The sequence below is a fragment of the Erinaceus europaeus genome, chromosome 3, assembly GCF_950295315.1.
Source record: "Erinaceus europaeus chromosome 3, mEriEur2.1, whole genome shotgun sequence".
NCBI lineage: Eukaryota > Metazoa > Chordata > Mammalia > Eulipotyphla > Erinaceidae > Erinaceus > Erinaceus europaeus.
In genome coordinates, this window is record NC_080164.1 from 16969398 (window position 1) to 16983294 (window position 13897).

Genomic DNA, 13897 nt, shown 5'->3' on the forward strand with positions numbered 1-13897 from the left:
GGTGGGGTCTTCAATCCAGGGAAGTCTGGCCGGCATCCTGATGACACCTGGAACCTGGTGACTGAAAAGAGAGTTAACATACAAAGCCAAACAAATTGTTGAGCAATCATGGACCCAAAGCTTGGAAAAGTGGAGAGGTAGTATTAGGGAGGTACTCACTGCAAACTCTAGTATATTTCTGCTTTCTTACTCAGCTTCCCCAGAGACCCATCCTACTAGGGAAAGAGAGAGGCAGACTGGGAGTATGGACCGACCAGTCAACGCCCATGTTCAGCGAGGAAGCAATTACAGAAGCCAGACCTTCTACCTTCTGCAACCCTCAATGACCCTGGGTCCATGCTCCCAGAGGGATAGAGAATGGGAAAGCTATCGGGGGAGGGGGTGGGATATGGAGATTGGGCGGTGGGAATTGTGTGGAGTTGTACCCCTCCTACCCTATGGTTTTGTTAATTAATCCTTTCTTAAATAAAAAATAAAAAAATAAAAAAATAAATTCAAGGTGAAATAAAAGGTTATGGAACACAAATATACAAAAAAAAAAAAAAAAAAAGAAAAGAAATCGGCCCAAGAGTGGTGGACTATGCACAGTGTCATGGGGGAAAAGGGTTGAAAATAGTTTTCTTCCATAATGATATCCTGGAAATAACTGAATTGATTAGATTTGGGCTAAAATGTCTCTTTGTTCATCTTCACCTAGGAGGTCTTGGTCAGCTTGGAGTGGGGCTTGCTAACTTTTTGAGGAAACGATTTGGGAAGGACAGCGTGATTTTGTCCGACATCAGGAAACCCCCAGACCACATTTTTCATAATGGCCCATTCATTTACTCCGACATTTTGGATTCCAAGAACTTGAGGGAGACTGTGGTCAACAACCGCATCAATTGGCTGTTTCACTACAGTGCGCTCCTGAGTGCAGTCGGGGAAGCTGATGTGTCCCTGGCAAAAGCTGTGAATATCACTGGACTGCACAATGTTGTGGATGTGGCAACTGAGCATGGTCTGAGATTGTTTGTGCCCAGCACCATTGGCGCCTTTGGCCCTACGTCTCCCCGGAACCCGGCCCCTGATCTCTGTGTGCAGAGGCCGAGGACTATCTATGGGGTGTCCAAGGTCCATGCGGAGCTCATGGGAGAATACTATTATCACCGTTATGGGTTGGACTTCAGATGTCTGAGATATCCTGGGATCATTTCAGCTGACTCCCAACCTGGAGGAGGAACGACTGACTACGCTGTACAGATTTTCCACCACGCTGTCAAGAGTGGCAGGTTCGAGTGCAACCTAAAACCTAGCACGAGGTTGCCAATGATGTACATCGAGGACTGTCTTAGGGCTACCCTGGAGGTTATGGAGGCCCCAACCAAGTCCCTCTCCATGAGGACCTATAACATCAACGCCATGAGCTTCACCCCTGAGGAGCTGGCCCAAGAGATCCATAAGCATATACCTGAGTTCCAGATCACATACAATGTGGATTCTGTCCGGCAGGCCATAGCGGATAGTTGGCCAATGAACTTTGATGACAGCAATGCCCGGAAGGACTGGGGATGGAAACATGATTTTGACCTTCCTAACTTGGTGACCACCATGTTGAACTTTCCTGGTTTCCATACCAGAGTTGCCCGAGCCAACTGAAGGAGTCAGATGGAAAAACTCTTATACCCTGGACAGATGCCAAGGGAAAACCATGATGACCTCAGGAATGATAGACCACAAAGAATCTAGATTATTTGAAATTGAAAGACTCACTGGCCTAAAGTTTGGCTATTCATGTTGCAAGGCCAGATGAGGAATCAAATTGGCTTTTGCATTTTTCAATGCCGTAGGTCTGGTGATAGGACCTCTGCATTTTTGCTCCTTCCCTAAAACTTGTTCACAAATGTATCACAGAATGAAGACTTCAGCCTTAATAGTTTCCATAATCTTAAGAGGAAACAAATATTTCTGGGAAGAAAAAAGTATTTGTTATTTTTATCAAATTAAACTTAAATATCACTTGAAAAAAAAAAAAAAGAAAAGGTAACAGTAGCAAATGCTGGAGAGGGTGTGGGCTCAAAGGAACCTTCCTGCACTGCTGGTGGGAATGTCAATTGGTCCAACCTCTGTGGAGAACAGTCTGGAGAACTCTCAGAAGGCTAGAAATGGACCTACCCTATGACCCTGCAATTCCTCTCCTGGGGATATATCCTAAGGAACTCAACACATCCATCCAAAAAGATCTGTGTACACATATGTTCTTGGCAGCACAATTTGTAATAGCCAAAACCTGGAAGCAACCCAGGTGTCCAACAACAGATGAGTGGCTAAGCAAGTTGTGGTATATAGACACAATGGAATACTACTCAGCTGTAAAAAATGGTGACTTCACCGTTTTCAGCCGATCTTGGATGGACCTTGAAAAAATCATGTTGAGTGAAATAAGTCAGAAACAGAAGGATGAATATGGGATGATCTCACTCTCAGGCAGAAGTTGAAAAACAAGATCAGAAAAGAAAACACAAGTAGAACCTGAACTGGAATTGGCATATTGCACCAAAGTAAAAGACTCTGGGGTGGGTGGGTGGGGAGAATACAGGACCATGAAGGATGATGAATTACATAGTGGGGGTTGTATTGTTAAATGGGAAACTGGGGAATGTTATGCATGTACAAACTATTGTATTTACTGTTGAATGTAAAACATTAATTCCCCAATAAAGAAATAATTAAAAAAAAAAAAGGGAGAAAGACACCTACATATACAAACCTGCCTCACTTGTGAAGCATCTCCCTAGCAAATGGGAAATGGGGCCTCAAACCTGGGTCGTTGTGCATGGTAATGTGTGTGTGTTCAACTGCCCAGCCTCCACAAGGTAAAAATTTAAGGTCCTGTTTTATTCTAAAAGTGAACATGATGCTCTGGTTTCTCTTCAAATTTATCATCTTAGAAGAGAACATAAGTTTTGAATTGTGCCCTATAACAGATTTATTTGTGTTTAATTCAAGATACAAACTAGTGTGATCTGGGAGGTGGCACGGGCTAAAGCACTGGGCTCTCAAGCATGAGATCCCAAGTTTGATCCCCAGCCTCACATGTTCCAGAGTGATGCTCTAGTTCTCTCCCTCTTTGTAGTAGATATGGTTTTAAATTTTGCACACAAGTTTATGTGCCAGTTAGGAAAAAAAAAACAGGAGTTGGACGATAGTGCAGCAGGTTAAGTGCAGGGGTGCAAAGAACAAGGACCAGTGTAAGCCGGCTCCCACCTGCAGGGGAGTCGCTTCACAGGTGGTGAAGCAGGTCTGCAGGTGTCTATCTTTCTCTCCCCTTCTCTGCCTTCCCCTTCTCTATTTCTCTCTGTCCTATCCAACAACCACAACATAAATAATAACTACAACAATAAAGCAACAAGGACAACAAAAGGAAATAAATATAAAAAAAGAAGAAAAACTTCCTTGGTTTATTATTATTATTACTCCCAAGTTCAGAGCAAACATATCTTCAGCCCACTCCCCACAGTGGCAGCACTGTAGAAATCAAGTTTAAAATAAGTCTCCTTCTAAGGCAAAAGTTATGGGCAAGGGAGAAAGTGGGGGCTAGGGGGATTATGGAGTGCCACAAGCATGGTCTGGCTTCCCATTCCAGCAGGAGGAATAAGAGGGGCTCAGTGCACAGTGGCCTGTATCCCTTCCCCATCCTCTTCAGGTGTGCCTGGATCACTGCTTTGACATCTGTTTGAGCCATGCAGGCAGAAGGGGACAGGACCCCCTGCGGTGATCATCTGCTCCCTCAGGCTCTGAGGGGCTGCACAACTGGCCACACTCTGGCCCCCATATGCAGCAAGGGCCCTCAGCCTGCTAGCCAACCTCCAACCTACCCTCAAAGCCAAGGTCCTCGTCTATTTGCAGGTGCCTCACCATGACAGGGCTCAATGCTGCAGGCTGTCACAGCAGCCTTGACGGATCACTTGGGTTGTAAACCCCTGTGCTCCCTTCCCTCTGTGGGAAAGGATGGCAGGGCCTGTATGTTTGTCTATAGCAAATGGCAATCTCTGTGGATGCATTTAATCCCTGGTGGCTACACCTCCACACACCTCTCAGCCTCCCCCAAATCACCCAGCTCCCAAAGTCAGCATGTGGGGATATTCTGAGAAGGCTGTGAACATGGAAGATCTGCCTCCAGAGGGTCAAGTTGTACTGAACGCTTGCTGGAATCTAAGAATTTTCACTGTGTCTGATTGTTTCCAGATTTTTCTGGTTTATTTCATTTATTTTTAACCGGAACACTGCTCAACTCTGGCTTATGGTGGTGCTGGGGATTGAACCTGGGACCTTGGAACCTTAGGCATGAAAGTCCCTTTGCATAACCCCCACACTGTCACTCTTGCCAGGTTTATTCTTTTTTTTAGAGAGAGAGAGACAGAGATAAATTGAGAGGAGAGGGGGAGATAGGGAGAAAGAGAGACTTACAGCTCTACATTACCACTCATGAAGCTTTCCCCCCTGTAGGTGGGGATCAGGGGCTTGAACTGTAGTGTGTGTGTGTTTAACCAGGTGCGCCCCCGCCAGGTTTATTCTATGAAAGACAGGACAGAGTATCACTCAGGTCTTGAGCATGCAGGGCCCGTGAGAGACTGCTGACCAGCCCGGGAGGGGCATCGGGGACCCAATTCTCAGCGTGTCCATGCTGTTGAACTGGTTCCGAGTCACCTTCGTGGGGTGTTGGGGTGGGGGGGGCGCAGGTGCTACACGGGGCTGCCGTTTCTGTGGGACTGTCTTCCTCCTCTCTAGACGCCATCTCAAGGGTTAATGAGAATCTGGAAGAGCGACTCGTCTACAAAGTCGCGCCCTACACACTAGCACCCGCCGCTGACCCCTCGCCCCGGGAAAGAAGCGGAAGGGAAGAAGTCCCGCCTTCTTTCACTTCCCCAAGCGCCTATTGGCCGACCGCCCTTCGTCCTGAGCTCTCATTGGTCGGGCCCGCAGTCGCTCTGCGCCAGGGGCGTTCCAGAAGCAGCCAATGGGTAGCCCACGCCGCAAGTTTAAAAAACGCCGGTAGTGAGTCGCCAGGCTCCGCACTTTAAGCCGGAGGCGGCTGAACACGCTACCCGCCGGCCGCCCGGCCTCCCGGCCCGCCAGCCCCCGGGCTCGGGCCCGCGCCCGCCATGGGCCCGCGCCGCCGCAAGCCCGAAACCCCGAGGCGCTCGGCGACCCCCCGCACCAGCACCCGGAGGGGCGTCTCCCCAGGTGAGCGCGGGCCGGCGGGGTGGCCGGGACGCCGCGTGGGTGCTGCTGGGAGCGGGCGGCGGGCCTGTGTCGGTGGCGGGACAGCGGCAGAAGCCTGGGCTCCCGCGCGGTCTGGGCCCTTTGCTCCTTTGGCTTCTGAGCCAGCCAGTGCCCAGGGCGAGCACTGTCTGCGCGCTCCCGATCGCTGCCATCGCGTTCCGGCGTAGACATTGATATCTCCTCCTGCTCTTGGCTAGAACGAGTGTTTCCTGGGCAAACGTTTGAGGTTTCCTGCCAACTACCCCCCACACACCCCGCCCAGCCTCACAGGCCTGACGGTCTTGCTTTGCCATTCTCTCCCATGACAATCTTCACATTTCTGCAATCTATCACCCTCCCGGCCTCTGCCAGGGAGCCTGCGCCTCCTGCTTCGCCGATAGAAGCCTGCAGGTTGGTTCCTCTTGCCTGCTCACCACAGAACCCCGCTGTCCACTTTCTGGTCCATGGCCACCCCTCCCACGTGCTCTGGCCCCTGGGTCTCCTCTCCCTGGGGACTGTGTTGTCCTCTCCCGCCTGCTGACACCTGAAATCCGTCCCTCTCCTTGGTGTTCCCCAGCTCGGCCAGCTCCCTCTGCAGGAGAGGGTGGGGGTGTCTCCTTGTCCCATGTCCCCCGTCTCCGTGATTTAAAGACAGAGAGCACCAGAGCGTTTCCTCCCGCACATCTGCTGCCCGGGACCTCAAGGGCTCATGCATGCAAATCCTGCAGGCCGCTGCTGAGCTGGCCCCTAAAAGCCAGACGTCTACACAGCTGCCTGCACCCCCTCTTCCCTGGCACTCTACAACTGTCACCCCTACTTCTGGTCCACTGTCCCTGTTAGGATTACCAGCTGCCTTCCAGAAGGTGGACTTATGTCCTCTTCATCTCCCAGAAGCATCTGACACTCAGGGCACTGTCCCCTCACATACCAGTCTGCCCCCTTGGTGCCCCCTTGAGCTACGTGTTGTGGGGTGATTCCTGCTGAGCCTTCTTTACTGCCTCTAAAACGACCCTTGCATGACCTTGCCCTGGAAATCTGGGCTATATTCTTTTCTCCCATTTTCCAGATGTTAATTGCAGCAGTTCTATACTCCAGGACACCTCCTTGGCCACTCTACTGGTGTCATCTTTGCTGCCACCAGTCCTGTCAAAGCCACTAGTTTCCTAACCACCTGCCACCCCACTTCTACCTTATGCCTTTCAGTTCTTTCCTTGCCCAGTAGATGGTGTGATCTTTAAAACAGTGACACAAGGGGCAGCGGAGACAGCATGATGGTTATGGAAAGAGACACTCATGCCTGAGGCTGCAAAGTCAGTGGAGCTGAGCAGCGTTCTGATAGAAAATAATCAATTAGCTTGAAAACAGACATATTGCTACAGTGGATTATCTCTCCACCTTGCTTGACTCTCCTGTGGTTCCCTTTTAGTTTAGGATTAAATCTCAACTCCCATGTTGACATCTCAGGTCCCAACTCATGTTTAAACCCAGTTCATTCCCACCACCTCTAACTATTTACTTTCCAGACCTGCTTGGGTTTCATATATCTTCTCCAAGCCATCTGGGGTGCTTCTATGTGCGTTTCTCTAGCCTCCTTCTCCACTCACCCAGATCCTCTGGCGCTGGTCTATTGCTAGTAGAGTGTGGTTACTTCCTGGCATGCTGTTGGCCTTCTTAAAGTGCTTGGTGAGCTGTAGTTGTGTTCATGGCTGAGCCTTCTGTGACGCCTGGTGTGTTGATTAAAAGCTCTCTGGTAGCAGCAGCTCAGCTCCTGGCATGAGGCCTACCTCTTACCCCTAAAAGTTACCAGTCCCCTGAGCCCTGTTTCCATGGCTAACGCCTCCACTGCCAGCCAGCTGGGACCCCACCGTCAGCGGGAAAGATGGAACAGTATGGAGCCCAGAAGACAGAGGGACCCTTATTGCCAAGGGTGGGTGAGGAAGGGACTGGGCCCCAGAAAGGCAGCCTGGGCGAGTCGGCATTTAAGATGAGGCCCTCACAAGATCATTACTGGGGGCCAGTGAGACCCTCAGAGAAGCACTCCTTCAACATTCATTCAGCTGGCCGGTATTTGTTCCCCGCCCCTGCTGTTCTCTCCGGCCGGCGACCGTCACAGTGGACACAGTGAGCGTCTGCAGCCCCTCAGTGGGCCAGGCCGCTGCCTCCCGCACCGTGGTCCCTATCTATGCCTGACCTCCTTGCCTGCCTCCCTGCTTTAGGTACCCCTGCCCGCCAAACACGTCGCCGCACATCCCTGGTCCTGAAGGAGATCCGGAAGCTTCAGAAGAGCACGAACCTGCTGCTGAGGAAGCTCCCCTTTAGCCGCCTGGTGAGCTCCAGAGCTTCCTGCCCACGCCCTGCTGCCTTTCACACAGGAGAGAGACAAGAGGCCAGGGGGACACCGCAGCACCGCTCCTCTGCTCGTGAAGCCGCCCCTTTGTGTGGGACTCCCATGTGGTGCAGTCCCCAACTGCCCCATGCGTGAACCATCTCCTGCCACCACCCCTCAGCCTCATTCCTTTATATAACTGGGACCCTGCTGTCACTTACCTAAAGGTCCAAGGGGCCACTTTGTCAAGCCAGTAGGATCTTCGCCTTCTGAGACTATGAGCCCTCCAAGCCAACCTGGCTGACTCTCGAGGGAATCGATTTCCGACATGCACCCCCTCTGAGAGGGTGTTCCCTGGCTCCACAAATAGCAGCTCTCTCCTCCATCCACCCAGTGACCCCTTGTCCAGCCTGGGAGACTGCCTCTGCCTCTGCCTCTTCCCATGGCCACGAGAGACACGCCTATTCTTAGTTAAGCTCTGAAATTAAGGGCCAAGAAAGTAGAATGGACATGAAGACTCATGAAGCAGAGTCTCTCTTTTCTTGAGTCTCTCTCTCTTTTTTTTAATATATTTATTTATTTATCTTCCCTTTTGCTGCCCTTGCTGTCTTTCATTGTTGTTGTGGTTATTGATGGTGCTGTTGTTGGATAGGACAGAGAGAAATGGAGAGAGGAAGGGGGAGAGAAAGATAGACACCTGCGGGCTTCATTGCCTGTGAAGCAACTCCCCTGCGGGTGGGGAGCTGGGGGCTTGAACCGGGATCCTTACGCCGGTCCTTGCGCTTTGCACCACCTGCGCTTAACCCACTGCACTACCACCCGACTCCCGATTCTCTTTTTTAATCTCTCCTCCTCTACTGCTCCCCACCTCCTGTTTCCCAGGTAAGAGAAATATGTGCTAAGTTCACGCGTGGTGTGGACTTCAACTGGCAGGCCCATGCTCTGTTGGCCTTACAAGAGGTAAGACAGGGGTGAGGTAGTCGGGTGGCTGGCTGGGTGTGTGGGAGGCTGGTATTCCAGGTGGCACACTCTGAACGCTGCCTCCTTGTAAAAAGCAGCAGATAGCTGGGGAGGTAGCTTGGGGAGTAGGCAGAGCGCAGGACTTGCATGGGAGAGACCTCCAGTTCATCCCCAGCACTGCCTATGCTGGGGCAGTACTTGGTCTCTCTTCCTCTCTCTCTCACTAAGGAAACGAGTAAGCACTTATTTATTTCCCCCCATCCCAATAACCACTATAATTTTCTTTTTTTTTTTTTATTTATTTACTTTCCCTTTTGTTGCCTTTGTTGTTTTTATTACTGTAGTTATTATTGTTGTCGTTGTTAGATAGGACAGAGAGAAATGGAGAGAGGAGGGAAAGACACCTGCAGACTTGCTTCGCCACCTGTAAAGGGACTCCCCTTGAGGTGGGGAGCTGGGGGCTCGAACCGGGATCTCTCAAGAGTCATTTTTTACATATATAATTTATTTATTTTGGATAGAGACAGAAGTTGAGAAGGAAGGGAAAAATAGGGGGGGAGAGAGAGAGAGAGAGAGACCTGTAAGCACTGCTTCACTGCTCATGAAACATCCCCCGTGCTGGTGGGGGATGGCAGCTTAAACCAAGGTCCTTGATCATTGTAAAGTGATCAACCCAGTCTACCACCAACCACCACCCCCAGAAAGCCTTTTTTAAAAAAAATAAAAGGAGAAAAAGGAAAGCAGAGTAAGAAAAAAGCTACCAGGAACACTCAGGATTAGAGGGCTGGATTCCTGCCTGGTGGCGGCCAAGTTCCCAGACACAGTTCCGTCTCCTGCGAATAGTCTCTCCGTGAGCCCTCTGGACTGTCGGGATGGAGTTCAGGAGGCCTTCACTACAGGGGCACCCCGAGCCCAGTCTGTGGCACCATCTCTCTCCTGCTTTCTCTGCCCCCAGGCTGCAGAAGCGTTTCTGGTCCATCTCTTCGAGGACGCCTATCTGCTGTCCCTGCATGCCGGCCGCGTCACCCTCTTCCCAAAGGATGTGCAGCTGGCCAGGAGGATCCGAGGCATCCAGGAGGGGCTGGGCTGAGCCCGCTGCCCAGCACTCAGCAAACACACGGGGGCTGCCTCTGCGTCTCATCTGTGGGATTCCCTCTGGCTCTGTCTGGAGCTGGAGCTGGGGCTGTGTCCAGAGCCTGAGCCTAGGGTGCAGCTGGAGGGGCTCCCCCTGAGCAGAGCATGTATGTGGCTTTTGTCATGGGGATTTTGTGAGAAAATTTCCAGGCTTTCCTTTGTAGCAGAGGTAATAAGTAATTCTTCTCGAGAATTTTCAGATGCCCCAAGGTTGGCTTCCATTTATAAATGTTTCACAGGACTGATTAATGATTGTGAAGACATCTGATCTGCTGAGTTGCGAGAAAAAAGGAGCTTTGCCTATTATCTGAACTGTTGATGTGCCATGTAAGCTTTACCATCTGCACCTTTGCTTTTATTTAAAACACAAGGGGAAAAAAAGAGGAAGAGGCCACCTCACTCCATTGGACGGGAGAGCCACACACAGCTGGCGTGCGGATCTGTCCTTCAGCTTTGCCTCATCATTGGGGACCACAAGTCCCTGTCACCTACACTTGCCCTGTGGACAGCTTTTCCAGAACTCAATTGGAAGTTAAAGTGGAAGGTTTCTTATGTTTTTTTTTTTTTCCTACCAAGCACTGCTCAGTTCTGGCTTGTGGTGTGGGGGATTGAACCTGGTCCTTTGGGGCATCCGACATAATCATTATGCCATCTACTCCCGTCAAGACAGATAATCTTTAAGTTCAGTATTTTAGCTCCTTCTAGTAAATGCCTTCCAACCGTTCAGAAATCCCAACTTGTGTCACAGAATTTAACCTCGGCTTTTTTAGAAGATGTGTCATAATTTATACCTAAGATTTTTTTCATTCTCTGGGATATTAAATGCATCTTTTCACTATTTTTATGAGTATGTTGATAACTTTGTGGAAAGAGAATAAAAAGAATTCTTAACGAAAAAGAATTTTCAGCTGTTACTATGTCAAGTATACAAACTGTCTGGTATTTTCTGTGTGTTGATGTTAAACTTCTCCTTAGTACACTGTTTGCAAACAGTTTAGAAGTTCCCACGATAAGAGAATTGGGGGATGGGGTTTTTGCCTTCAGTACAGTCTGGGTGGACAGTATCTCGCCATGCCATTCCATGGTAATTGAAAGCAGTTTAAAAGATTTTTAGGGCGCCGAGCAGTGGCGCAGCTGGCTAAGTACACATGGCATGAAGTGCAACGACCGGCATAAGGATCCCCGTTCTAGCCCCCGGCTCTCCACCTGCAGGGGGGTCCCTTCACAGGCAGTGAAGCAGGTCTGCAAGTGTCTGTCTTTCTCTCCCCCTCTCTGTCTTCCCCTCCTCTCTCCGTTTCTCTCTGTCCTATCCAACAACAATACTACTAGCAACAATAATGATAACAGCAACAATAAACAACAAGGGCAGCAAAAAAGGGGGGGAAAATAGCCTCCAGGAGCAGTGGATTCATGATATCAGTTACCTGGATTCAGAGACTAGCCAAGAGAAGGGGACCACATTCTTTTGTTTGACTAGTGTTGACCTTTTGGTAAAACCTCTTCCTGGGGACTTGGTGGTGGCGCAGCAGGTTAAACACACATGGCACAAAGCGCAAGGACCCATGTAAGGATCTGGGTTTGAGCCCCTGACTCTCCACCTGCAGGGCGGTCGCTTCACAGGAGGTGAAGCAAGTCTGCAGGTGTCTATCTTTCTCTCCCCCTCTCTGTCTCCCCTCTTCTCTCGATTTCTGTGTCCTATCCAACGACAGCAATAACAACAACAATGATAAACAACAAGAATAACAGAAGGAAAATAAAAAGATCCAGGAGCAGTGGATTCCTGGTGCAGGCACTGCGTCCCAGCGATAACCCTGGAGGCAAAAAAAAAAAAAAAATCACGTATTCGCAGACCTCTGAATAAAGTTCATCTGTCTGAGTATGTTGAAACTTCTTATCAGAATGTTATTATTCGAAGAGTATATAGTCTTCCTCTGGTCTCCTTTTTCTTTCCCTCTCTTACTCTATCTTTTTTACCAAAGTACTGCTCAGCTTTAATTTATAGTGGTGCAGGGAACTGAACCTGGGACCTTGGAGTCAGGTGTGAGAGTCTCTTTACATAACCATTGTGTTATCTCCCTTGCGCACTTTGGTTTTCTTTATATATGTATATATATATATATATAATTTATTTTAATGGAAGATACAGAGAGGGAGGAGAGACCAGAGCATTGCTCAGCTCTGGCTTATGGCAGTGTTGGGGCTTGAATCTGGGACCTTGGAGCCTCAGGCATGAGAGTCTCTTTGCATAACCATTTGTTATCTCCCCTGCCCACTTTGGTTTTCTTTAAATGTATACTTCTCTGCTCTGAAAATTGTACTAACTGGCATACCACTACAACATATGTACACATTTCACACTCAAATGCCAGGCAGAATGCATACACTCAACACCACATGGCATCTAAATGTGAGAACAAGTGACTTTACATCATGATTATATAGTGTTTCAAGTTACTGTAAGTTTTGAGCAGTTAGCTTGTTTGGTTTTTCTTCATTACTTTCTGAGTGAATTTGATTGTTTTCTAACCATGTTAACTTTTTAATTTTTTCATATTTTTATATCTAATAATAAATTTTAATTTTATTTCTTTATTTGCCTCCAGAGTTATTACTGAGGCTCAGTGCTGGTACTACACAAATCCTCCACTCCTGGTGGCCATTTTTTTCTTTTTTTAAATATATTTATTTATTTATTTATTTTCCCTTTTGTTGCCCTTGTTTTTTATTGCTATTGTAGTTATTGTTGTTATTGATGTCATCTTTGTTAGAGAGGACAGAGAGAAATGGAGAGAGGAGGGGAAGACAGAGAGGGGGAGAGAAAGATAGACACCTGCAGACCTGCTTCACTGCTTGTGAAGCAACGCCCCCCACCCCCGCAGGTGGGGAGCCGGGGGCTCAAACTGGGATCCTTATGCTGGTCCTTGCACTTCGCGCCATGTGTGCTTAACCCCCTGCACTACTGCCTGACTCCCTTTTTTTTTTTTTAATTGGATAAAACAGAGAGAAATTGAGAGGGGAGGGGAAGATAGAGATGGAGAGAGAGAGAGACACGTGCAGACCTGCTTCACCAGTTGTGAAGCGACGCCCCCGCAGGTGGAGAACCGGGAGCTCCAACCAGGATCCTTGCCGGTCAGGTCCTTGTGCTTCATACTGTGTGTGCTTAACATGCTCCGCCACCTCCCAGCTGCCTCATAATAGTCTTAGAGTGTCTGTCTTAACCAAAGCATAGCTCAGCTCTGGTTTATGGTGGAGTAGGTGAGCCTGAGGCATGAAAGTCTGCATAAACAGTGTTGTCTCCTTGTACCCAGGTTGTGTGGCGTCTTCCCCTCTTTATCTGATATGAAGTCATCCTCTGGGGGCTGGGTGGTGGTTCACTTGGTTGAGCATACACATTGGTTTCTATGTGCAAGGACCCAAGTCAAAACCCCCCGGGCCCCACCTGCAGGGGGAAGCTTCACAAGCAGGGCTGCAGGTGTCTGTCTTTATCTCCCCCCTCCCCTCTCAGTTTCTGTCCTATCAAATAAGAAAAAAAAAAATGGCCACCAGGAACAATGGATTCACTGTGCAGGCACAGAGCTCCAGCTATAACCCTGCTGGCAGTTTAAAAAGTCACCCTCTGAAGGGTCTTTAGAGGTAGTAAAGGTAAGGTCTCAAAGGTCCGGCTGCCCTGGAACTGGTCTGTTAGTCAGAGTGAACACTGGGCCTCAGGTGGGCAGGGACTAGGCCATCAGCTACTTGCCAGGAGAGGCCTTGGCATAGCCCACTTGCCGCCTTGACCTTGGACTTCCAGCCTCTGGAATCACAGAGAATGTGTTTCTCTTTGGTGCAGCCCTGGCCCACCCTCCAGTCCAGCTACGGTAAGGTGCAGCCTCAAGAGAAGAAGCAGGCCCATCGTGGCGGACCCTGGAGATGAGGTAAAAGGTTAACTGGCTGTTCTCAGCAGCGGAATGAATCTGTAGACTCAGGACGTGGGAGCCATGGCCACTAATCAAGCCCCTAGTGTGGAGGGAGGGCAGGGCCACAGGAGCAGGTCCTGGACTCAGCTCCACGGGGAGCCCTGGACTCCAGATCAAGACTCCAAGAGGGGGGAGTCCTGTCTCCAGGGCTTGAAGCAATTCTGAAAGGCTGTCACCAGCTTTTGACTAAAGTCGGTCGGTCATTCTGTTCCAAAGCATATTGACTTGGTGTCTTTCTGCCAAGGATATCAAAGCCCTTCACAATGATTTCCTCTGAACT

At 49.4% G+C, this 13897-nt stretch overlaps 2 protein-coding genes across 2 annotated transcripts; both read left to right on the plus strand.

Annotated features, from left to right (window-relative positions):
* Window positions 1–492: 492 nt before the first annotated feature.
* On the plus strand, window positions 493–2018 carry LOC132537577 (L-threonine 3-dehydrogenase, mitochondrial-like; the record flags this gene model as incomplete). The annotated part of the gene is made up of 1 exon (XM_060188416.1): window positions 493–2018. A coding segment is annotated over one exon (1143 nt), but the record flags the coding sequence as incomplete, so codon positions are not given.
* Window positions 2019–5040: 3022 nt separating this feature from the next.
* Window positions 5041–10575, plus strand: CENPA (centromere protein A). Its single transcript, XM_007532606.2, has 4 exons — window positions 5041–5223; window positions 7458–7567; window positions 8450–8527; window positions 9483–10575. The coding sequence occupies exons 1-4, from the start codon at window positions 5142–5144 to the stop codon at window positions 9615–9617; spliced, it is 405 nt and encodes a 134-aa protein (XP_007532668.2). The 5' UTR covers window positions 5041–5141; the 3' UTR covers window positions 9618–10575.
* The last annotated feature ends 3322 nt before the right edge of the window (window positions 10576–13897 follow it).